Raw genomic sequence first — 24,481 nt, forward strand, 5'->3', positions numbered from 1 at the left:
TTTACTCTCCAAAATCCATCCCTTGTAAAGCTATGGGTGGGTGCTATTTATAGGCACCTCATAATGTAGAATGGAGCCCATGTGCAAGGCACATGGGGAATATTCTCTCTAACCACCTTGTCCGAGGAGGTGACCTCTCCGAGGATAAGGAAAACCCTCGAAGAGGACATCAACCTCTCGGCGAACCCTTCTTCTTAGCTACACCTAACCAATGATCCCCAATCATCCCAAAGGGGCAGGGATAGTCCTAGAGGACGTCCTGCCGCAGAAAGGTCAGGGGTAGTTCAAGAGAACGCACTGCCGCAAATATTGCCGAGCCTTAGGGACCCCCTAAAATTTAAATATACTTTAATTTGTTGGAATGTGATCATCTACTGTGTTATGTTGTGCTGCTTCCATGGCCAAAACTTGTTTAGAAGTGTTTGGATCCTCTAGAATGGGAGTTGTCTAGAGTTTTGTAGAGTGATTCAAAATGAAATCGTTTTATACAAAACGACACCATTTTGCTTGAGGCCAAAAAAAAGAAAAGAAAAAAAAGAGCAGAGCAACAACATGAACAAAAAAAAAAGAGAAGCCGCTAACAGTAGTCACCCCTTACCCCAACCTCACCGTCGCAGTAACAGTGTAAAACAGCGTCATTTTAAATCACTCTATGAAATTGTTGGCACCATAAAATATTATTATTATTATTTTCAGGACACGTGGCATCCTCTTATTCATTTGGAAGTTAAAAGAAGTTATGGAGATGATGGAGAACATGAAGGACAAAGTGGATGAGTGGAAGAACACATGGCAAGACAAGAATGAAGATGAGAGAGATGGGTAGTTATTAAGTAATTACTACTGAATTTTTTTCTCTATAAATAGCCATCAATGGCTACATTGTAAAGGACCCAGAATTCAAATCAAAGACAATTGATTTCAATATTTCTTGACATTTTCCTTCTTTTAGGAGTAGTTTAACATAGATTTATATTTCGAAGCATTTATTTTCAGCATTTCCTTTTTGAAACATTTTATGCACTTCATTTTTGAAGAATAGGAGTAGAGGTAAGTAATTATTACTTTGATTGTTCACTCAATTGTCTTTCTCCATCTCCCTCATTTTTCTTTTCTCTACACTTGACAATTTTAAAGTCCTCTTCATTGAGGCAAAAGAACTGTTTAACACAATCGCTTGATAATTGGCTTGAATTTAATCTATAAGGATTTTTCAATCCTTATTGGCACGCTCGCATTTATGGTATTTTTCTTCGTAGGAAAAATAAGTCAACAATTTTTGGCACGCTCAATGGGACGTCAAGTGTAAGAAATGAAAAATAAATTAGATTCGTCCATTTCAAATAGCCTAGATGAAATTTATTGGAGTAAACAAAAAATTTTGGATCTTCAAGAAGAGATCTATTTTCTTAATGAAATAAACTTTCATCCCTTACAATATTATTTGGTGAAAGAAAAAAGACACCATTTAATTAGGGAAATTCATCAACTTGATATGGAAATTTGCCAATGGAATGATGAGTTGTCAACTCTCACTACCAAGTCTTTAATTGAGGCTTTAATAGCCGAAATCGGTGAATTTTTTCAAAAAAATTCCATGGTTGAAAATAGCAAAAACAAAGAGTTGATTTCATCAATAGCTCGGGGGGTTCAAGAGCCTGTTTTTAAATAACCAAATTATGAAATTAACATAATAAAAGAGTATATTCTTGAGCCAAATTTGGCTAAGAATGATGTTCCCAATTTGTAGAGAGTCAAGTCATGGAAATAACATACCTATGGGAGATTTTCATAAGCCATTAATGGCTAACATGGAAAAACAACCAACTTTGTCAAATAATTATGAAAATTAATTTGGCGAAAGTCATGTTTTTAAACCAAACATGGTCAAGAATAATGAACAAGTCACTGTTCATGAATTTAAAATGTTTTGACATTTTTCAAAGTGTCAAAAAGTATGAATTTTCATGGTCACACTATACCATGACTTTTGTTGTTCAAAATCCATTTTGGATTTATGGTTCATATCAAAATTTGATTTTGATGGAATGGCTAATAAAAAATATTTTGTTATTACAGTATATTGGGCCAAAAATATGGTTATTAATTGATCCATAAGACTATCACCATTTGGTTTTATGGTGACCTTCGAAGCTTGTGTCACATTGCACGAAGCACGAAGTATGTGTTCGTTTTTGTTGGTTTCAAGTTTATTGAATGAAGTCTACAAATTTAAAAGACTTGGCCAGATGTGCTTGAATAATGGGGCCACCATTCTTGGCTTCTGTAAACAAATATAATATTAAATGTGACATTTTGTTTATCTCTTAGTTAATTGGTCAATTTTGGTGACAATCATTAATTCTTTCTGGGGAAGTCCAAGTGCTGGACTTTGTTAAGTCTTAGGGTAATATATGCATCATGTATGGTGATAGCAGAGAATACAATTAGCCATATCAGTTGCATATCCAAGTTGTGTAACCACTAGTTGCGCTACTTCAAATGATCAATACAACTACTTCGAAGGTTCTGTTCATCAACCATTGTTTGCTTCGAAGACCCTTTACATCATTGGTTTTGTTCATTAATTGGATGTCTTCTTCAACTTTGCTTTGAAGACGGTTTGTTCAGATATTTGGTGAGATCTATTCATCTTATTGTTGTAATTAGTTCAAATTCACCTAACAGTGTTAGTGAGACTTTCGTGTTTCTTCGTAATCCGTTTAACCAAACTAATAATAATGGAATCGGATTTGTCTCATGGATGTACCTCAAAATTGAGGGAACCATGTAAATCAAAACTAACGTTTGGTTTGACCAAAATACTTGCAAAGATAAAATAAATAAATAAATAAACCGATTATTGGTTTAGCAAAAATATCTTCGAAAATATTGTGTGGATTCATTACGTGTGGTGTGTATTCATATACACTTGGAGTTGATACAAAGTAGTGTGTCACTATTGTTGTTACTATTAGTAGCTTCGAAGAGATTTTTGCTTCATCACCAATAGCTTCGAAGTATGGATTTGATTCCTCTCTATTGCTTCGAAGGTGTTTTATGGTTACTTCGAATGTTCTTGGCATCATTAGTTCATTAGTTTGATCCTTTAGTTCAGTCATTTTGCTTCAAAGGTTGTTTGGATGATTGTCAAGATTTGGTTCCTCTCTATTGCTTTGAAGGTGTTTTATAGTTACTTCGAAGGTTCTTGGCATCATTAGTTTGGTCCTTTGGTTCAATCATTTTGTTTCGAAAGTTGTTTGGATGATTGTGATTCCTTGCTTTCGAAACTCTACAAGGCTTCGGAACATACCATAGGATAAGAGAGGTTCTGAATATGTGCCACTCGTTGAATATATATAAATTGGTAATTAATTAAATGCCTATTTTGGCATTATAATTATACAACTCTTAAAGAATTTGAGAAAATTCATTCTTAAAAAGTTATGGGGGGTAATGTTGGTACCATAAAATATTATTATTATTAGTATTAGTATTATTATTTTGAGGACACGTATCATCCTCTTATTCATTTGGAAGTTAAAAGAAGTTATGGAGATGATGGAGAATATGAAGGACAAAGTAGATGAGTGGAAAGACACATAGCAAAACAATGATGAAGATGGGAGAGATGGGTAGTTATTGCTGTATTTTTTCCTCTATAAATATCAATGGCTATATTGTAAAGGATCCAGAATTCAAATCAAAGACAATTGATTTTAATATTTCTTGGCATTTTCCTCATTTTAGGAGTAACTTAACATAGATTTATATTTCGAAGCATTTATTTTCAGCATTTCCTTTTTGAAGCATTTTATGTACTTCCAGCATTTCCTTTTTGAAGCATTTTGTGTACTTCCATTTTGAAATATAGGAGTAGAGGTAAGTAATTATTACTTTGATTGTTCACTCAATCGTCTTTCTCTATCTCTCTCATTTTTCTTTTAATTTTTTTTTCTCTACACTTGGCAATGTTGAAGTCCTCTTCATTGAGGCAAAAGAACCGTTAACACAATCGTTTGAAAATCCTTACTGGCACACTCGCATTTATGATATTTTCCTTCGCAGGAAAAATAAGCCAACAGAAATTCTAGACAACTCCCACTCTAGAGGATCCAGATGTTGTTTGCAGACCTCCATTGAATGAGAGGATTGACACTTAAAAGTCAATTTTTGGTTTAAAAAATCAAAATGTCAAAAAATCACTAAATTATTTGTCACCTACTAGATAAGTTACATGTCACATCAACCCTTTTACATAATATTTTTTTAACAACTTCCCAAACGCATTAGCTTTTTTAATTTCTAAAAAAATCAAAAAGCCACAACCCCCCCCCCCCCCCAAAAAAAAAATAAATAAATAAAAATAAACACCCACTTATAAGATATGTAAACTTAGGCATAGGACACAACATTTTGTAGCCAAATCCAAACACTCATATGTAACTTAGGCATAGGACTCCAGTTATCCAAACAAACTGATTGGCTCAGCCTAGTGCAGTTTGGAGTGGGACAGCAACGCGCATTCGTGTGGTTCAAACCTACTTCGGCTAAGTTTTCCCTATATAAATACTACAATTTTTTTTCTAGAAAACCAATGTGGGTTAGACTTATTTACAATTCTTCAACCAATATCAAGTGGCGATTTTGAAGTTGATTTCTCACAGGAGTCCATATTTACTCATATTTTTGTTTGCTCACAAGAGTCCAACCCTAACAGTGCATAGAATTTTAACAACATTAGAGAATCAGTCAAAGAAAAGAAGCATATCTACATGGGAAAAGTAAAGTGGTGATACCAGTACCTACATTGACATCAAACAAAAAACTTAAACCTCTACAAAGCAGTTCAGTTCATTACCAGGTATATATGCATATGGTGGTAAAAACATCCTAGTCATCTTCTTCCACAACAGTGGTGATAATACCTTTGTCAAGCAAATCATAGAATTCTCTGGTCCTCCTCTGGAGGTCCCAGTGATGCATTTTCCAAAGGCCACCAACCATGAGAGCCAGGGTTATCCCATAAATGATCTCCTTCACTATACTTGGACCATGATATGCAGCAGCACCAGCCATTCTTTCCTGCAAATTCCACATGCTAAACACAATTACTTTTTCATTTCAATCTAAATATATCCGTATTATTAATTTCCTCACACATTTGCCACTACATAACTGATTAGGCTATGCTTGGATCTTGGATTTGTCAAGTAAACGGGAAATGTTAGAGAAATGAAATTACTCATACAATTTCAAGATCCAAACACTGCATTAGTGCACCCAAAAAAAAAATGAGATAATGTACAGAAGTAATGATCACATGGTAGCAAAATACAAATATTGTTAAAAGAGCATGCCAAAATGTAATCCATTCTTCCAATTTCATATTTCAAATCCTCTAGAAAAAGCCCATTTGAACCACAAAAGAGAGCTAAAACATAATACCCATCTCTCATTTATAAGATACAAAAAAAATTAAATAAAAATAATAATAATTTTCCTCTTAGAAAATAATTAAGCCTCTGAGCTGTGGCCTGGGGCAACAAAATCAATCTTCTATGTAGTATTTAGTTATTGATAGATTCTTTGCAACCAGGCTTTAAATGTCCATTTTCAATGTAAAAGCTATCATCCTGTTATAGTGGTGGCCAAGAAGTTCATTACCTCCTCAATGTAACCACACAGGCTGTATCGAACCAAGAAAAGACCAATAATCTAAAACATTAATTTTGTATATTATGAATCATGATGAAGGAAAAGAACATTCCATTAAGACCCCCCATTCAATAATTTCTTTCATTTTGTGCATGACAAGAACACATTTTCACTTGTGCTTATTTAGCTATAAAATTGTCACCTTTTTTAGAGAGAGAGAGATAAAAAAAAAAAAAAACCATGGAAGGAAAGAGAATAACCAGAAAAACAGTACAACCAGTTAGCCCCCATTGAATGAGTCCCTGTGTGAGGGAAAAACTGAAGTTAATAGGTCAAGATTTAACCACTAGATCAATGATTTCCAGATATAAACCCTTCACATAGAACTCAACTTTGAAAAATCACATATATTTACATACTTCACGAGATGCGGTGATTGACCCTGATATCAAATTATATAAACCCCTTGAGAAGAACTCGTCATTAACAACTTGCAAAAGAAGAGTGCTCAACAAGTTCAAGCTGAGAGAGTCTGTTGAGTACTTGGCCTAGAGGTTTTAACCATTTTCTGTTGTTTAAATTGGGTAATTGAAACAAAAGAAATAAATTCATGTTTTATTAAATTAACTAAAAGAACATCAAATAAAATCATATTTGAGAAATTACATCATAGAGCATAAACATGGAACAAGACTAATATAAGAACATATTTAATCTGAATATGAAAACAAGAAATCAAATCAAATTCTGTGTGATACCATAGTGTCCTTAAAACAGATTAAGCCGTCTCACAGTGGGTGCTGGAGGAACGTCAGCTTTTGTCTCCCAAGATAAGATGGTTTTAAACCGGCTAACTCAAAAGCACCTTCTGTTAGTTTTGGCGAACCGACATTGGCAGCACTCTCTCACAGTAAGAAATTTCTAGCAAACTGATTAAAGAATGGAAGAAACAATTTATGTGTTTGAGACTTGACAGGAGAGTCTCAATTTATACACGTATAGGGGAGAGAGGAGAAGCCTCCAGCCTTTATGGCTGGTCACTAATGCACCATTAACCTCTGCAATAAAAGTAGGAGTTACAAACCCCATTAATGCACTATTAAACTCTGCAATAAAGGCAAAAGTTACAAACCTCATTAACTCTTTCATGAAGCTAACTTCATAGGGCAATTTCTCATTCAATTCTCAATGATTTTTAATATTTGTGATGTAAAGATTTCATCACAAAGTATCTAAACCCAGTAGATGGTTTTGCAAACATGCTATTGCACACATAGAAACAAAAATAAACAATTCTGAGCAACAAAATTTTATGATCAGTATGCAATAGTCACATACATAACAATATGGTGCAACGGTGGACTAACATATATAAATTACATATGAATCTATTTATTTTTTTTCAATTACCCAATTTAAACAGCATTTGCATCATGCAACTTTTTTCTTTTTTCTTTTTCTCTGTAATCTCAATGTTTGCTCTGTTACCTCTTTTCCTCTGTTTTCTCGTGAACCAAACAGAATATTAAAACGAAAATTAAAAATTCGTTAAAATGAAGTACCTTTGATCGCTAATCTGTTATAGAGAGAACCCACCGAGAAAGCTAAAAGAAGAGGGTTTTACCACAGTAGACTAGACGCTTCGCGATTTCAGGGTAATGAAGGCGTGGAGGTGACGGCAATAATCGAGTGTGATTTCAGCACACAGTACATTATGCCACGGTGTATCATTTATGGTCAGTTGACTCATCAAGTTGTAAATCTTTATCTACAACCGTAGGATGACGCTTTTGAACAACATTTTTATTTTAGCAACGCATGGGTAACCGCCTTTCAGCTGTAACTCTCTCTCTCTCATTGGGTTACGTACGTTTCGCTTGGAAAATGTATTTTAACTTTATTTTTTTATCTTGTCAAATTTGAAATGAATTTTAAGGGGTTTTTTTTTTTTTTTTTTTTTTTTTTAAATGCTACAAGGTGAAATGATAGGAATCTTAACAAATTGAGCTTTGAATAATTTTATTTGTTTACTACTCAGTGTTCACTTGCCAAACATTTTGTTTAAGTAATAAGACTTTTATTTGGTTTTAATTTCATAATGGAACTTTTGAAATTTTTCTCAAAAAAGAAAATTAATTTGACAAAAATAAATATCAAAAATATATTTTTAAAATTACTTTTGCCCCCAAAAGGTAGAGCCATACGAGAATGATGGTATTTTTTTTTTTTTTTACTATATTTTTCATTAAATTTAGCTTTTAGTTTTTTTCAAAAAATTTAAAAATTAGATTCTGAAAATCAAACCCAACAGAGCCTAATTTTGAAGACAAATTGTTAAGGCCCTTTCAAATGCGTTTTCTTGATTGTCCCATTTCTGCTTTTGAAAACGAAACCCCAAAAAGAAAAAATGATTTTCAAAAACAGTACTGATGAATATGCAAAAGCCAATACTGTCAAAAGCCAAGTCATGAAGTTACTATCAGTATCAGGACGAACCAAAGAGAGAATTCACTTTGCTCTTGAAATTGTCATACCAAGGCACTAAGAACAGTAAACATTTCTCAATGTGAGCAAGAAATAAGAAACTCTTGAAAGGAATGTGTATCTTATGCAGTGTAGAAGCACTCAGAGAAATGAAAACACACTCTTAAACCCAAGAAAGGAATCCGCTTCCTTGATTTCGCTTGTGGTTGTCTTCGAACAGCACTGCCTTCTTGATAAACTAGGAGAGCATGACTGTTTCCCACTGCTTTCTATGGAGATTCCCGGGCCTTCGAAGCTGAATTCATTGTCTAATATTTGGTTACTGAGCGCTGGAATTTTGAATGATGTTTGATCACTCCTTCCAAATGCACCACGGGTGCTTTGAGAAAGCAGATCGTATTTTATAGCCTGTAAGCCTTCCTTCTCCATGGGTTCTGAATCTGAAAGCTTCGGCTCCAACATATCAAAAGCAGCATTCTTGGACTCGATCTGGTTCTTGGTGAAGAGTTCTTTTGTTGTGATAGATGGTTCAGGCTCCAAGAATTTCCATTTATTGACCGTTGAGAAGTTCTTAGCCTTTTTATGTATGTGTTCAAATATTGTTTCTTCAGTTAAGGTCTTGGATGTGCTCTCTTTAGATTCAAGACAAAGCTTGCCTTCAGTAAATAACGTTAAGAGGTTAAAATCCTAATAAGAAGCAAAGAGTAATATACCCAGTAGCATCTGAGCTATATAGGGTAAATAGTACCGAAGCATATAGGGGAATTTGGAGTAGAGGCTTTGTCAATGTCATCTCTATGTTGTTCTCTGTGTTCTGAAGATGGAATGAGCAAATTTGAACGTGGAATTTTATTTCCCTCTGTTTCCTCCAAAACTTCTATGGCATTGTTGTGTTCGAGATGTTTCTCATGAGTGCGTTTTCTGATGAGGAGCAAGGTCTCTGATGACGGGGGGCATGCATTAGGTGATGCAGCCAAGTTAGGAAAGCTCTTGGCTTTTTCACGTATGTGGTCAAACACTGTTCTTTGGTTTATAATTTTGCATTCACTGTCTCCGGTTTCAAAACTAGGCCCACCTTCTGTAATTTAAGATATGTTAAGCCGGTGAGAAAAGGCATATAAATATATGAAAATGTACCGGATTGTCTTCAGTCTATACCTTCTTCTGACTCCTCATCTAGGAGGTTGAAACTGGGCCTGCAGGGCCAACAGTTATAATTAATATACATATACAATAATTTAACAAAATGTGTACATAAAAGCAAGAAAAAGCACTTACATGCTATCAATTTTTCCTTTGGATTTACTTGAACTGTGAAACGCTTCAGTTGGAGCACAAGACATATATTCTTTGTCATCGTCTTCTATAATGCACACATCCTTGGGCTGAGGAAAAGAGGACAGATGCTCAATTCCAAGCTTGTGGATCATGTTTGAGTCAGTCATCTTCCTTAATATATATTTTTGGTGGAGATCAATTCCTACTGCATGAATATCAGTATGCATGGTTTTAGACAAACAACAATTAGAACAAGTAACTGTGAAACTACACATCTGCTAATCATGGCGGAAGCATACTGAATTCTTCAAAAATCAGGTCTGCCTTAGCAGTCATCTTTTCTTGCTGAGGGCTTGACACCAGAATGGTTGCACTGTAAGGGCTGCAGAGAAAACCAACAACCTCAAACAATTAAAAAATTACACTCTGGATCCATTTATAGATTACAGAGACAACATGATTAAGGTAAGTCCTTTGAAAGTTGAGCATCACCAGCAGAACCCCTAAACCCCCTTCTTAACTATTTTAAGGGGTTGATGACTCCCTATATACTTCCATCAGCACCCTTAAACATTTTGCTAAAATAAGAATTACTACAGTGCCTCCCTATTTGTAGGGAGTCACTGTAGCTCCCTTATATATATATATATATATATATTTTAATTTTGTTTTGTTTAGGGACTACAGTACACATTTAAGATTTTTATTTTTTTTAAATTTATAATTAAAAATTATATTTTAATAGAATAGAGAAAAAATAGAGAGTTTATTAATAGAATAGAGAAAGAATAAGGAGTTTGTTGGGAAAAATAGATGAAAAAGTGATTCCTAAAATAGGGAATGAATTTTTTAATAATATTTTAGGATAAAATTTAAGTAGGCTGGTAAGGATGCTCTAAGCCATAGGAGTACCCAATTCACTAATTGTCTTTATTGAAAATAAAATAAAATCAAATGAAGAAGAAGAAAGGATCAGGGAATTAAAGTTTTCTTGCCTGGAAAACTCATCCACTCTGCTGCAACCAATTCAAGGAATGTAATTTAGTATATTGACAGAGAATAATGACATATTCAATTAAATCAAGTAATGATACTTCGGGGTTTAACATTCAGACAAGACAACCAAATAAATGCGGACTATCTAGGAAGTTTCCCGGGCCAAAGTAAGAGCCACAAGTATGGAAACTCAACGTCTAAATTTGGACTTAGGCCTCGTTTGGGAACAGGCTAATTTAGTAACTTTTTGGCTATTTGGCTAAAATATGAGCTAAAAAAACTAGTATGTGTAGGATGACTTTTTGGCTTTTTACGAAAAGATGTGCAAAAAGTAGAGAGAAAAGAGAATCTTTGACTTTTTTGTATGAGTTGTTGGCTTTTTGGCTAATTTAGTAACTTTTTGACTTTTTGGCTAAAAAGTTCGGTTGCCAAACGAGGCCTTAGTCGGGAAGGCTACCTTGATTGGACTACCTAGATAACTAACCACACCAGACTATTGTTTTAATAAGGACCCGAAAGTGCAAAACTATCCTAATGTCCAATCACGCCCTTTAAAGAATTAAGTCAACATCACCTTATTTTCTCATGAAACAGAATCTGGTTATCTTCTTCTAAAGCAACAACCTGTCAGAACCAAAAATAAAATAAAAAAATCTCAGTAGCATTTTGTTAAAATGATTTATTAGCAAATCAATACAATATAAATGCAGATTTCAAAAATAAGCTTGAGAAGCAAATGCAATTGAAATTTCCTGTCTGCTACCATATCAGCATAGTGTCGTTTGTTTGATTGAGCCGATTCTGATAGTCTAGTCAATGTTACTACTAGTTTGGACTTCCCTTGCCTTTGGCATTGAGTTTCCTCAAGCTTCATCTCAATTTTGGGGGGTAGTGACCGCAGTGACTCCTTTATATGATTCCCAAATGGGTATTTTCGACCAGTGATTATTTCTATTTTCCTTGGATCAGCTTCACAAAGGGTCTCAAATGACTTTACTCCCATGGATTGAAGTGCCTGAGTACAGCATTTTGGATGTTAGAGACTGAAAAATTGGAATTGGTATATTCAAATTAAGAAATCAAATGCAGTCATGTAGCAAGTGACAAGTCAATGAACATAACCTTAGCAGTCACCATTCCAATGCCAGGTAATTGTTTCAGCAAGTATGGGCTGTCATCCCAGAGTTTTTGATGAAAGGATTTGGCTAGAAGGGTTGAGTTTAAAGCTCCTTTGTAATTCTTTTTATAAATAAAATACTCCTTCATGCACTTGGCAATTCTACATCCATTTGAGCATATAGAATTCATGTCCTATGACATAGCACACCAGTTCATTATTTTGTGAACAAAGCTTTGATCATATTAAACTACTACATAATTTATTAGTGTAATTTAAGCTAGTGAAACCTGGCTCATGGATAAGTCATGCAATGAAGGATCCCCAGTCAAGCAGTCATTTGCTAAAAGAAATATCTTCTCCTCCCTGGTTTGGATACGCTTTTTCCTCTTTTTATTATCTCCAAGGATGTGAAAGCGAAGCCGGCCATCTTTGTCAGTATTTATATCATTTAAAAGCTTCTTTTCATTGCGCCTGAGCTGTATCCCTTCATTTCCAAGCAAATAACATGTCATTCCTTCACCTTTTCGAAATTACTTATCCATGTGGTGCCAGTATATGATACATACAGGCAATTTCTTCAGCTCGGCAGACAACATGGAGAGCATCTTCGACACTGCAGTCCGCAGGGGCCAGCATAATGTTTTTCATGGTGTCGAATCTCAAATAATACTTCGTCATCAGCCTTCCGGGCTCTGAATACCGAAAGAGCAGAAAGTTCAGATTTTTAAAATTATTTTGTCAAACATGAAATTATCAAAATACTTACCAAGCGGCTTCAAGAGGAAACCATCTTCATCAGTCCAGATCATTTGATTTCTCGATAACTCATTAACTTTCTGAACACAAATCTCTGGCAGTACATAAGATGAATCAAGCAACAAAAAAAAAACGAAAGATCCTATGAACTTTATCAGTGTATTCATCATAATTACCTTGCATGTGCTTCTCTATACGGTCACTAGGAATCCCTTTCTTTATTGCATAATTTTCAGGGTTCTGATTTTGCACAAGAAGTTTCAGATATGCAATTGAATAGATTATAAAATCCAAAAAAATTCTCCAAGGTGTGTCCACTAGAACGTGCCTTTTTCATTCTGACATATAAGTATGAACACTTCATCCATTCAATTGCCCGTGTTATATCTGAAATGGTGAGTTGCACAACTTCTGCAGTAAGATGCTCCGTTATGCATGAAAGCAATCTGAGGAAGCAGGAAAACGTATAAACCTAGTTATTAGATGATAAACATAACGTTTAACACCATAAATCAAATATTTTAGAGCACCAGATCAATATAAGTTCAAAGTTATAGACGTACTGTGATTCAACCATTTCACAACCACTCAAAAGATTCTGATACAAATGGACCTAACATCATGTAAAAGCAAACACAAGTAATTATGTTATATCTTCATGTGTGTGTGTGTGTGCGCGCGCGTGTACAAAATAAAAAATATAGGAGATTTTGACAAGCCCCAACACTAGTTCAATAAGAACTAACTCAACTACGAGAGAAGCAAAACAATTTCAAAAACAATAGTGTGCATGAGAGACAGAGAGAGAGAGCTAATTACTGTTTCTCTCCTTGTCATAATTATAACCATTCCTGTATCATCAAAAGGTGGACGACCTGCTCTCCCAGACATCTGCATTAAAGAAAGAGCAAAGTAACTTTTGAGTAAAAAAGGTGGTTAGCATGTGAATTGTGAGAACAAAGACAAGCATGTAGATGTATGAGCTGAAGAACATCAAAAGAACTGGCATGCTCATTGATCACAAAAACATCCATTTGATTTTTCACTAATTACATCAAACATAATTCAAACACCTGTAGTATCATTGATCGGTCATATTCCATATAGAGCCCCTTCTCCTTGTTGCTGGAAAGAAGCAAGTTACATTGGATTAAATACAGAAAGAATGTTATAACTTTAATAGAATTGTTATCGGAAAACTTGTTCAACATACAAATGCTGTGTTGATTTGATCACTACTGTATGTGCTGGTAGGTTGATTCCATGGGCAAGAGTATTTGTAGTGCACAAAACTTGAAGATCACCGTTAAGAAAAAGGCCTTCAATGAGGTTCCGATCCTTCAGACAAAGCCCACCATTGTGGTAACCAACTGCAAACAGGAAATGAAATAAAAAAACAACATTGTAAAACTCATTTTAAAGTCAAATCCAGGACACAACATTGCAACAGTTATTGCAGCAAACATTCAAGCTAATTTAGCACATACCACCGTAGAGGATATATGATTGCATTTGTTTGTCACTACATAATAGTGAAGCTTCCCTTAGTCTTTCCTGCTGTTCTCTGTCTTTAATGAATGGATTAGAATGACCAAAGGTCATTGCGGTCTGAGATAGTCGCTGTGCTGCTTCTTGGGCTCCTTTTCTTGTTGAACAAAAGATCATGGCAGATTTCGCTCTAGAATATTGCATGAGAAGATCTGCAATTCGAATTTGCTTTTTAAGTACTTCATGATACTTCAATTTATAAATTTTAAATTCATTACAGATGTGATCAGACATAAATAGAAGGAAAATATGTTGATGAGTTGGTCCATTAGTCTCCGCTTACCGAAAATATAGTTTTGAAGGCGCTGGAAGATGCAATGAAAGGGTAAAACGTCAGAAAGAATGAGAGTGAAGAAAACTCATCAAACAATGACTTTCAAAATTATTGTTTCCCAGCGGTACCAATTTTTAGAACAGAAACAAATATTTAGACTACTCAAAACTTTAGTAGCAGGGATGAAAAACATAAAGACATGAACACTCACTTTTTCAAATAGGAAGTCATTTTTTGCAGGGGTGTACCCTGCAAGAAAGGGTTGCCATGAAAGAGAGATTGAAAAGAAAAATAAGTTATCAGTTAATTACACACACACACACACATATGATAATAAACAATTTCCATAGTCAACTAGATCGCCATACATATGGAACAATCCAAAAAGAACTCGGTATGGTTTAAGTTTATCATTCTCCTATAACATATAATATACTGAATTTAAGGTATAGACAAACTTCAGAATAACTAAATTGAGAGTGGAAATATTGAGGATGTTATGTGTACCAAAGACTTTGGTAGTCAGCTTTACAGGTCTCATTTCTTCACCAAACCTGTGAAAATAATTGGGGGGAGCAAATAGAACTGGATGGGTACTGACATTAAAGATTAAGAAGCATATACCACATTAAAGATTAAGAAGCATATACCACAAAAACCAGCATTTAAACATACTTTTTGATTCCTTGGATAGGAACCATAAGCCATTCAGCTGCAAAAGTTAAATGTATTGTGTCAATAAAATTTTGTTAAAGATCCAACAACAAATTTGAAATCGTGTTTAATTTTTTCAAGGACGACAATATATCAAATCTGAAAGTTACCAAGGTCACCAATATTTGGGATAGTGGCAGAAACAGCAACGAAACGGACATGAGCCAGAGGACTTGCTTTCATTTCAGGATTACGAGAAAGCATTTTTATTCTACAAACTATTGCCTCCAAAGCTGCTCCACGTGGTTCATTCAACAAGTGAACTTCATCAATGAGCACAAGTGCTATATCACTGAAAAAGCTCAAGCCACCATCTTTTATGCGATACCGAGTCACTGCATCAAACTTCTGCAGAAAGTACAGGCAGCTTACTAAACCATGCTCCAGGAACAAGTCCCCCCACTCCCCGACAATAAGGTTCAGAAGCAAACAAGTTACAAAAATAAAAAAATAAGAGAAGATATTTTTTAAAATAATATCCAGATATTCATCTGCATACCAACCTCAGGAGTGGTTACAATAACGTCTGCTTCTTGTATGTTCCTTATGTTGTAAGATTCGTTGTCACCTGTCAGTTCTAGGCAATTTATGCCCCATGACCCAAGCTTCTGGTTCCAATCCCGCAGCTTCTCTTGTACCAAAGCCTTAGATGGGGCTATATAGATCTGCACACCACTTGGAAATAAGCAGAAACCAGGTACAACAACTTACTAATGGTGCAGAGAGACAATATATATTTTGTTCAAACCTTATGTAATATATAAAATCATGGAAATACCTATGTAAGGACTAAATACTACTGTAATTGTTCTGTAAGATACATCGCTTTTCTAATCACTGATAAAAGTGAAAGCATACAGAAAAATATTTCAACTGTTGAAGCAATTATGGATTTAACAATTATAATAGACCTCATTAGTCAGACAATAAGGTATAATAGACCCTAAAAATATATTTATATAAATGTATATAAATCAAATAAAATCAAATAATAATAAAATTCCTTCCACAACATAAGGAGTTTATTCCCAAAACCAAACAACAATACAAAGTAAATGAAATAAAAAACATCCGTAGGTGTCCTGGTGGTGTGAAATCAATAATCTTCTGAACTTTTCAGTGTTTAAATAAACATCTAAAATTTTTCCATATACAAAATTGTAGAAAGCCTACTGTTTTGAGCATTCCCTTTAAGTGAATAAATCTTCCCTCTGCAGAGATGAACCTTGACAGCAGTCTCAAAATGCAAAGCTCAAAAAGTACTGTTTTTCCACTTCCAGTTGGTGCTGAAATGACCATATTTACATCGGATTGGAAACAGGCAGAAAAGCATTCACTCTGCAGCGAGTTAAAGTACCTGTACAACAAATACAAATGCAGAAACAATACCAATTACACCATGTATAGCAACAGAACAATATTTTAGGCATTGTGGGTCAATTCCCTAAAGAAAATTTAGCATCATACATGATTGATGTTATGAAAATTTAGATACATATATTAAAGAAAGGCAAAAATTATTGCATAAATTTAGCATGCATCCATCTGAGTTGTTACACGTTTATGAAACTTAACAAAAACAGTTAAAATAATTGAAAATCAATGTAAGGAAAAATCTAAAGCCAAAAGATGCCAAAAGGATGGCCACATGCAAGCTGTTAGAAATAAAAGTTAAAATTTCAAATGTTTTATGAACTCATTTTCTTGGTTGAATATTTTGGTCAAAAGTAATAACCACATCTGAAAATTCAATCTCTCATATAAATAAGAAAAAAAAAACTGTAAATAAATTCTACATATAAATCATGACTCCAACATAATGGTCAACCATCAAATTCCAATACCAACTTAACTAAATTACCTGAAACCAAAAATTGAACGGAAGGGAGCAGGTAAATCTGAAACGGACTTCAGTGCATATGGATCCATAATCGAGCTCATTTATCAATCAACTGAGGAAACAAAAAGAGAAAATCTATTTATCTTAAACTTGTGTTCATTTAATATAGAACACTAAATACTGTAGGATAATCACTTCAAAAACACATAATATATGTACGGGGAGGAAATAATTCTCCTCGTATAATCCTGTTGACCAAGTCCACGCTCCTCCGTACGACGTCGCTTTGTCACCTGAAAACACAAACGTGAGCTAGCCGGCGGGTGTGTGCCGGAAACCTCTCCGATGCCTAAGTCAGAAAACTTGACAAATAGACAAAGCTCTAAGTTCTCAAAAAGATTGTGTTCAATTACCTCCTCCAAGGTGATGCTTGTGAGCTTTTATAAGTTTCATATGGCACAATCCTAGTAGGACTTGTATTTCTCCATACAGAGTCCTCCTAGGATTCAATCTCTTAAGGATAATGCTTATCCTTTTACACCCTCCCCCACTGCTCAAACCAAGTGGGATGGTTTTCTTTACGGCCGAACTTCCTTTCGACCGAAGTAAACTTGGCTATATCGAGTCACAGAAGGCCGAACTATCCTTAGCTCGGTCCTCTCCTCCAAATCTTTACTTCGGCTGCCCTGTTCAACCTTGATGCGCTTAGATCAGACTTCCAAGTAACAAGTTCTGACCGACCTAACCATTGTAAGTCACGACCGGACTAACTCTGAGATCGGCCTAACTGTGAGTTGCCTCCAGACCGGAGTAGTTTTACTTTTTCTTGGGCCGAAGTAACTTTGTCTTCCCAAGGCCGGAGTAGCTTTACATCCATGAGCCGAAGTAACATTTACTTCTCCCAGCCGGAGTAACATTGCTCTCTGGGCCGGAGTATCCTTTACGGCCTTCTTACTTAGTCCTTCGCGTTTTGGGCCTCAAAGCCCAACTTGCAGCTCGGCCCAATTTTTCCCAAAAATTACCCTCTCAATTGCCCCTTAATTCCATCTGCATAGCATGATTGGGATTACCAGTCCACTGGCCGAGCTAGTGTCGTTTTAAGCTTTTCCAGCCGAGCTAAAAAATACTTTAGCCTCTCCAGCCGAGCTAAAAACTCTCGAGTTTTAAGCCGAGCTAATTTTACTCCTGGCCATGTTTTGTCCGGTCAAAAACGTCTCTTCAATCATAATGTCTGTAACGCTTCCCATTCTTATGACACGTGGCATGTTTTGGTTGGCTAAGGACGGCTGTCACGCCGTCTTTCGTACTTCGTGAAATTTGAACAGTCCCGCCCAAATTTTGGGCTTTCTAACAAAATCAATCCCTGAGGCTAGGGTCCCCTCACTTTTGCCATTTCTCCATCTTCTCTCTCTGTGTTCTTGCTGCTCGTGCTCTTTCTTTACTGCGACAGTCTTCATCTTCAGTCCTTCCTTATTTAATTCTGGTAAGCAAATCCATTTTCCCTTCATGTTTTTGCTTTTACATTCGTTTTGTGCAACTGTATATCTAGTTTTCGTATGCTTTTGCGAAACATTTCTTCCATTTATCTGCTCTGCTTTTGTACTTTTTATGAAGAAACCAGTAGAACTTGTATGTGTATGAACTATTTTGTAGGAATCTTAGATCCAAAATCACCTAGCAACCGGACTAGAAAACTGTTTGTGTTATGTATGTGGACAGATTCTGAACATAACCGAACTAGAACTTGTAGGAATATCAGTAGTTTCTTCTGACCCACTCTAGCCAAGATAAGATCACCGAACAAGCTTGCTCATACCGAACTCGGTACTTCGGTCTATAACCGAGCTAAGATTTTGGGGCCAAGCCGGCTTTCTTAGTTCTCAAACCGAACTCAGAAAGCCGCCCCTGAGAGCTCAACCGAAGTAATTATACTGTAACCGTTTTAGGCCTTGGGACTAAACCAGCTTTCTTAGTTTCTTAGACCGAACTCAGGAAAGCTGCCCCTAGACGTTAAACCGGTCTAAACTGCTCAAAAACCGAGCTAAGAAACCTTCTGATGAGCCAAGGTAGAACCAGCCAACTAAGCCGAAGTAGGATTTGTATATCTTGCTTATAATTTTGTAGCGCGGTCCAACGATCTGTGCTTAACCCCCTTGCTTTCTACTTTGCAGACTTAGGTTGCCCAGGCCCTCCTGCGTGTGCTCAACCGAGCTTACTGTAGGATAATCACTTCAAAAACACATAATATAGAAAAAGGATCAAAGCAATCCATGAAAATTAAGTTTTGATCATTGGCATAGAAACTGTCAGTTGCATTTAACTATAACTGACATTGATCCTAAACTGAGGGACTCAAAATATTTGACATAGAAAAGAAGTGAGGATACATTAACAAAAAAAAAACAAAACAATAGAAACCGTCTAGAAAGAAGCACATGACACCTTCAAACATTCAAAGTGTAACAATCTATATTCATGCATTCCAAGTGTAAAAATCTATGCGAAAGTAAGATAAACTATATAACATCTGATTCTTACATATTATTTTCATTATGCACATAGAAACAAATCAGAAGTCAAAATTCTCAAAATTAACAAACAGTTGATAGTATTGACCCAATCAAAAGTCCTTTACGCCCCAAAACCAGTGAGAAAAATTCGAAAATATTGCAAGGAGAGTAACTTGTAAAGCCTCCTCAACATTCTAACTGAGTTAACAAAATCTGTTCCATTACGCATTAATTTGACTTAGAAAATGCTACCAAGATCTACATAAGGTTCGTCACGCTATGAAGACAAAATTCGTGTCCGTTTTTCCTCAAAATAAGTGAAATCAGAGACAGAAAACCGCTGTTTATAATGAATCACGTATCAAATATATTATAGAATTCACGAAGATCTGCTTCTTCGAGTCATAATTCACTGAATTAGCTACAATAATCACGAATTTGAAACCGAAGGACCTCTAGAACTCTCAAACTACGAACTGGAACAGATTTGTTGCGAATGCTTTGTAGATTCCGATTCACCTTCTCTTAACCATCTTAGAAAGTGTTTGTAAGTTGTTTGATCTCAAGATCAAACTGTATTAGATGCCAATGGCAATGATGTCAACGCCAATTCGAGCAGATTTTCAAGTGTATAAGCGATTGAAAATATGAAAAAAAGATGTAGAATTTCTCGATTCATCAGATCAAACTTGTATATACCTCATAATTTGTATTAAAGTATATGCATATTCGTTAAAGCTTGCAGAGAGTTTCTCTTCTCGAAGTTCATAGATTCAATTCAATCAAGAGAGAGAGAGAGAGAAAGGGTCACCTTGCAAAGCAATAATAAGCTTTGCTGTGGAGGCCAAACAAAATGGTGAGAGCAACGAAAATGGAGCCATTTATAGGCTGAGCAGGTTATGCTGCGGCCCTTTGGCGGGAGATCGCGGTCTAAATTACCACCGCTAGTCTTTATGATTAAATATACATATATATATATATATATATATGAAAAATTTTGAATCTTGTAACACAATAATATATGAATTTTTAATTTTATTAATTTAAATTTAAATTTTAAAATTTATTTTTTATTTGTAATCAATAAGAAAAAATATAATATTTTAATTATTAAATTTAATAAAAAATATATTTTAAACATTATATATATATATATATATGTATGAGTTTAATTCACTATATAGCACAACTCATTACTAATTGTAACTCGACTTTTCGAATTCCTTTCGGATACGACTAGTCCTACATTTCTTACCTGTTAAATCATTGTATTATGCTGGGTACGTTGTATGTTAATGAGATTGTGAGATATGGCGTACCTGTATCTATTGTGTCTCACAGAGATCCTAAGTTCATTTCAAGAATCTGGCAAAGTCTACAACAAGCTCTAAGAATTGAATTGAGGCTAAGCAGTGCTTATCACCCACAAACAGATACCCAATCTGAACAGACCATTTAAACGTTCGAAGACTTGTTACGAATGTGTGCTCTAGACTTTCAAGGCAGTTGAAAAACCTACTTACCATTAGCCGAGTTTGTGTATAATAACAGTTACCATTCAAGTATCGGTATGGCTCCTTATGAAGCTTTGTATGGTAAAAAATGTCGATCTTTGATCTGTTGGGCCGAGGTAGATAATAGACCATTATTAGGACCAAAATTGGTGCAAGAAACAACTGAGAAGTTAGTGATCATGTGTTCATAAAGGTGACTCCTATGAAAGGGCAAACCCGGTTTGGCGTTAAGGACAAGTTGGCGCCAAGATATGTTGGGCCATATGAGATTCTCGAGAAGATTAATTCAGTAACATACCGAGTAGCCTTACCTCCAATGATGGAAAACATGCACAATGTCTTTCATGTTTCTATGCTTCGAGATTATTTGAGAGATCCACTATATATGATTGAGCCGACTCATGTACTTCTAAAAGATGATTATACATACGAGGAGAGGCCAATGCAAATTGTGAACCGCCGAATCAAAAGATTGAGAAACATGGAAATTCTGTTAGTGAAGGTTGATTGGCAGAATCATGGAGGAATTTATGCAACTTGGGAGACAGAAGAAGACATGATAAGAAGATACCCTGAGTTGTTTCCTCTAAATCTGGTGTTCTTCCAAAATGAAGGTAATTCGAGTTTGGAGAACCAAACTCTTTGAGGGGGAAAGACTATAACAACCCCAACCCATGATTAGCGTTAATTCATGCTTAAGTATGCCTAACAAGTAATTAAAAAGAAATCCTGAGTTAATTACATGTGCATTGCATTATTTTGTGTTTATATCTATTTAACGTAGAAAGATCTGTTCATGTTTTTATTCGGTTTGCAAATTGAAGGCCTTATTGACATCCGATCAGAAATTGACTTGATTTATTTGCTATTTGAAATTTTTAGAACATTATGGTAAGTTTAATTAAAATTCGATTCGGAACGAAATAATTAAAATGATTAATGCTCAATTAAGTCCAAAGTTAATGAATTTATTAGTCAAGCCTATATAAGGCCATTTTATTGACTCCTACACATTGTTTTTACACTTCCATTTCCTTTTAATTGAACATCAAAACGTGAGAGAGGAAGAAAAAAGAGAAGTTAAGCTCAATTATAAGGATTGCTAGAGAGCTTGTAAATTTGGACTTAGGAACTCAAGGATCAAACTCCTAACTCTCATCTTGACAAGTTTAGGTAAGAATTCAACCCTTTGTTTGAGCAACCATGAAGTGTAAGACATGAACTCCAGAGAATTGAGATGATTAATGTAAGAATTGAGTTAGAAATGAAGAGTATTGAGCCATACCATGCATGCATGCATGTTTTCTCATATTTTGAGTTTAATTTCCAAGAATTCCCTCATGCATGTCTCGAATTCATCTTAATTTTGGAAAATCATCAAGTTTCATGTTGTTTTGTAGCATTTGATCATGTTTTGAGAATATTAAGTTCAAAGAAATTCATGCATGTCATGTTCATGGAACATTTATAAATTTTAAGTTGAATTTTTGCACAATTGGCAAGCTATTGGGCCATGATTTCTTGAAATGATCCTTAATTCATGACGTTTTATGAGTTTCTCAATGTTCCCTCAAGTTTTGGCCCAGAAAAATCGAGCTTGATGCTTTAAGATTGAGTTTTGAAGCTTGGAAACAATTCTGGAAATTCTAGAATTTTGCTTCCATGCTCGAGCGACCACTCCGTGTCTCACATTTCTGCTCGAGCGATTAAGGGCTGGCTCGAGCGTGAAATGCATGCTCCCAGAAGTTCTTACGTTTTACAGCACGTTTAAGCGACAACAGTTGCGTTCGAGCATGGGCATGTCTCTCACGCTCGAGCGAGTGTCAAGCGAGCGTCGAGCGGAAAAAATAAGCAACTAGTACTTTTTCAAAGTTTTCAAACTGCTTAAGCAAAAGAAGTTGCGCTCGAACGAACCCTCACATTTTGCATGTCCGCTCGAGCAAGGAAAGCTACGCTCGAGCGTGGACCCTATTTTCAGTAAGTTTTGAAAAATATTTTCAAATGCATTTTTGCATCTTCATTCCATCCTAGGCATTCCTAGGCCAAGATCAAGACACTATGATGAGGATAAAGGCTAGAAACATACTAAGAACAAATGAAATAAGTTATATACAATCTAAGCGTGTGTTTCAATGTATGTATCTGTCATGTTATATAGGTCACGCGCCTCAAGTTAAGTGATTGACTACTCTACTTGTCTATTTGAAGCCACCGGTTATCTGTGAGTAATGACTTAGTAAAGCTATGTTCAAGTTAAATTATTTTATGTATATGAAATAAGATCTGTTTTATGAAATGTTATGTTCACACTATGAATGATTGTCCGCCTTTGGCAAACATTTGTGACATTAATGTTAAGATTCAAGAATGCTATCTGTACTCGAACCGGAGGTTCCTTAATGGAACTGACAAGTTATCCGTACCCAATCCGGAGGTCTCTCTATGGAATTGGCAAGTTATCCGTACCCGGCCAAAGGTTCCTCTATGGAACTGACAGGTATGATCTATGATGTTTTGTATATGATCTATTAATGCTAACGGATGAATTATGAATGATCAAACATGATTTCTGAATTTTGTATACGAATTGAATGAGAACACAAATATGAATTGGTTCTATGTACGGATTAAATTATGGGACATCATTCATTTAACCCTTTACTCTGTTATTATTCACTGGGCTCCTGCTCACTATTTATATTACGTATGTAGGTGATCAGGCACGTGACCAGGCTCAGAGTTAAGGACCTGGAGTTTCAATTTTTGTCAGCCAGCCTTCGTGCTTCCCAAGGAAGTTCCGGTTTGAGTCAAGCCCCGTGGATTGTATTGGGGATGTAAAGGTTTTTGTTCCTTTTGATTTGCAAACAAGTTTTCTGTTGTGTATACATGAAATGACTTAATTGTTGCATTTTGTTTTGATCACACGTATGGTTATGAAAGTTCAAAATTTTCAGTCCCATGTATGTCTTCGTAGCTCGTTGGACTATGTATATTTCATGTATTTGCTTCCGCAGCCCTTATTTATATGCTATTATGTTAAAAGGCCTTCTGTAATCTAAGGATTACTGGCCGGTTACGACACTATAACCTATAGGGGTGGGTTTGGATTGTGACAAATAGGTTGATGGCTAAAGCCTAAACCACCAAGCCTATGAGGACAATTACACTACAAGCATACTATACAAAGCTCAACTGCAATGAACAACAAAAAACAGTCCACAAAAGTGCTGGAATTAAGATAAAAATAATTACAACAATTAGCTAAAATATAGAGGAATTAAAACTAGTACACAAGCATAATGAGGGGAGGGTAATCCCTCTACTTTTAGGACTCCAAAACATGATTTTTGCCTCTGAAAAATCTCTAAAAAACAATGGTAAAAAGCTTTAAAAAGGTGATGAGAATGTGAGAAATACAAGGGCAAAGGCCTTAGAATCAAGGTTTAAAGAAGGGTTATCAACCCCTCTACTTTTAATGGCCTTAAATCACAAGTTTCAGCCCAAAAATACAGGTAATAAACAGTTTAAAAACAACAAGAAATGATAGAAAACAAGTTGTGTAAAGATGGTACAAAAAGTACTAGAAGGTATACCTCTGGAAGAGGAATGAACCCTTGAGTTACAAACCACCAATTTCACACTCTCAAGTGCCTTAAGAGCTAAAATTCAAGCCCAAATCACCTCAGCAAAGAACTATCTAGGTTTGGTTTAGAGTGTTCGAGCAAAGGCTATGTAAGTTGTAAGAGAGAGAGAGAGAGAATTGTAGAGAGAAAATTTTGCTCTTCTAAA

General features: G+C 35.4%; 1 protein-coding gene and 1 long non-coding RNA gene across 2 annotated transcripts; both read right to left on the reverse strand.

Moving 5' to 3' along the window:
• Nucleotides 1-4,945: 4,945 nt before the first annotated feature.
• Nucleotides 4,946-7,606, reverse strand: LOC145823211 (uncharacterized). The gene is made up of 3 exons (XR_014365481.1): nucleotides 7,221-7,606; nucleotides 6,417-6,716; nucleotides 4,946-5,085 (listed from the first exon to the last, which is right to left on the reverse strand). It is a non-coding gene; the product is annotated as an uncharacterized LOC145823211 (long non-coding RNA).
• Nucleotides 7,607-8,169: 563 nt separating this feature from the next.
• RCK (DNA helicase ROCK-N-ROLLERS) lies at nucleotides 8,170-16,757 on the reverse strand. Its single transcript, XM_028262961.2, has 27 exons — nucleotides 16,690-16,757; nucleotides 16,002-16,185; nucleotides 15,332-15,493; nucleotides 14,939-15,176; nucleotides 14,790-14,826; nucleotides 14,622-14,668; nucleotides 14,326-14,363; nucleotides 14,124-14,145; nucleotides 13,780-13,992; nucleotides 13,506-13,662; nucleotides 13,366-13,417; nucleotides 13,112-13,183; nucleotides 12,856-12,905; nucleotides 12,621-12,738; nucleotides 12,469-12,532; nucleotides 12,303-12,386; nucleotides 12,103-12,228; nucleotides 11,824-12,020; nucleotides 11,539-11,727; nucleotides 11,180-11,431; nucleotides 10,991-11,040; nucleotides 10,416-10,433; nucleotides 9,720-9,802; nucleotides 9,421-9,625; nucleotides 9,301-9,338; nucleotides 8,891-9,220; nucleotides 8,170-8,798 (listed from the first exon to the last, which is right to left on the reverse strand). Exons 1-27 carry the CDS (start codon nucleotides 16,755-16,757, stop codon nucleotides 8,284-8,286), a joined length of 3,609 nt encoding a protein of 1,202 aa, XP_028118762.2. The 3' UTR covers nucleotides 8,170-8,283.
• Between the last annotated feature and the right edge of the window lie 7,724 nt (nucleotides 16,758-24,481).

Source organism: Camellia sinensis, chromosome 4, assembly GCF_055761805.1.
Source record: "Camellia sinensis isolate YWXY chromosome 4, ASM5576180v1, whole genome shotgun sequence".
NCBI lineage: Eukaryota > Viridiplantae > Streptophyta > Magnoliopsida > Ericales > Theaceae > Camellia > Camellia sinensis.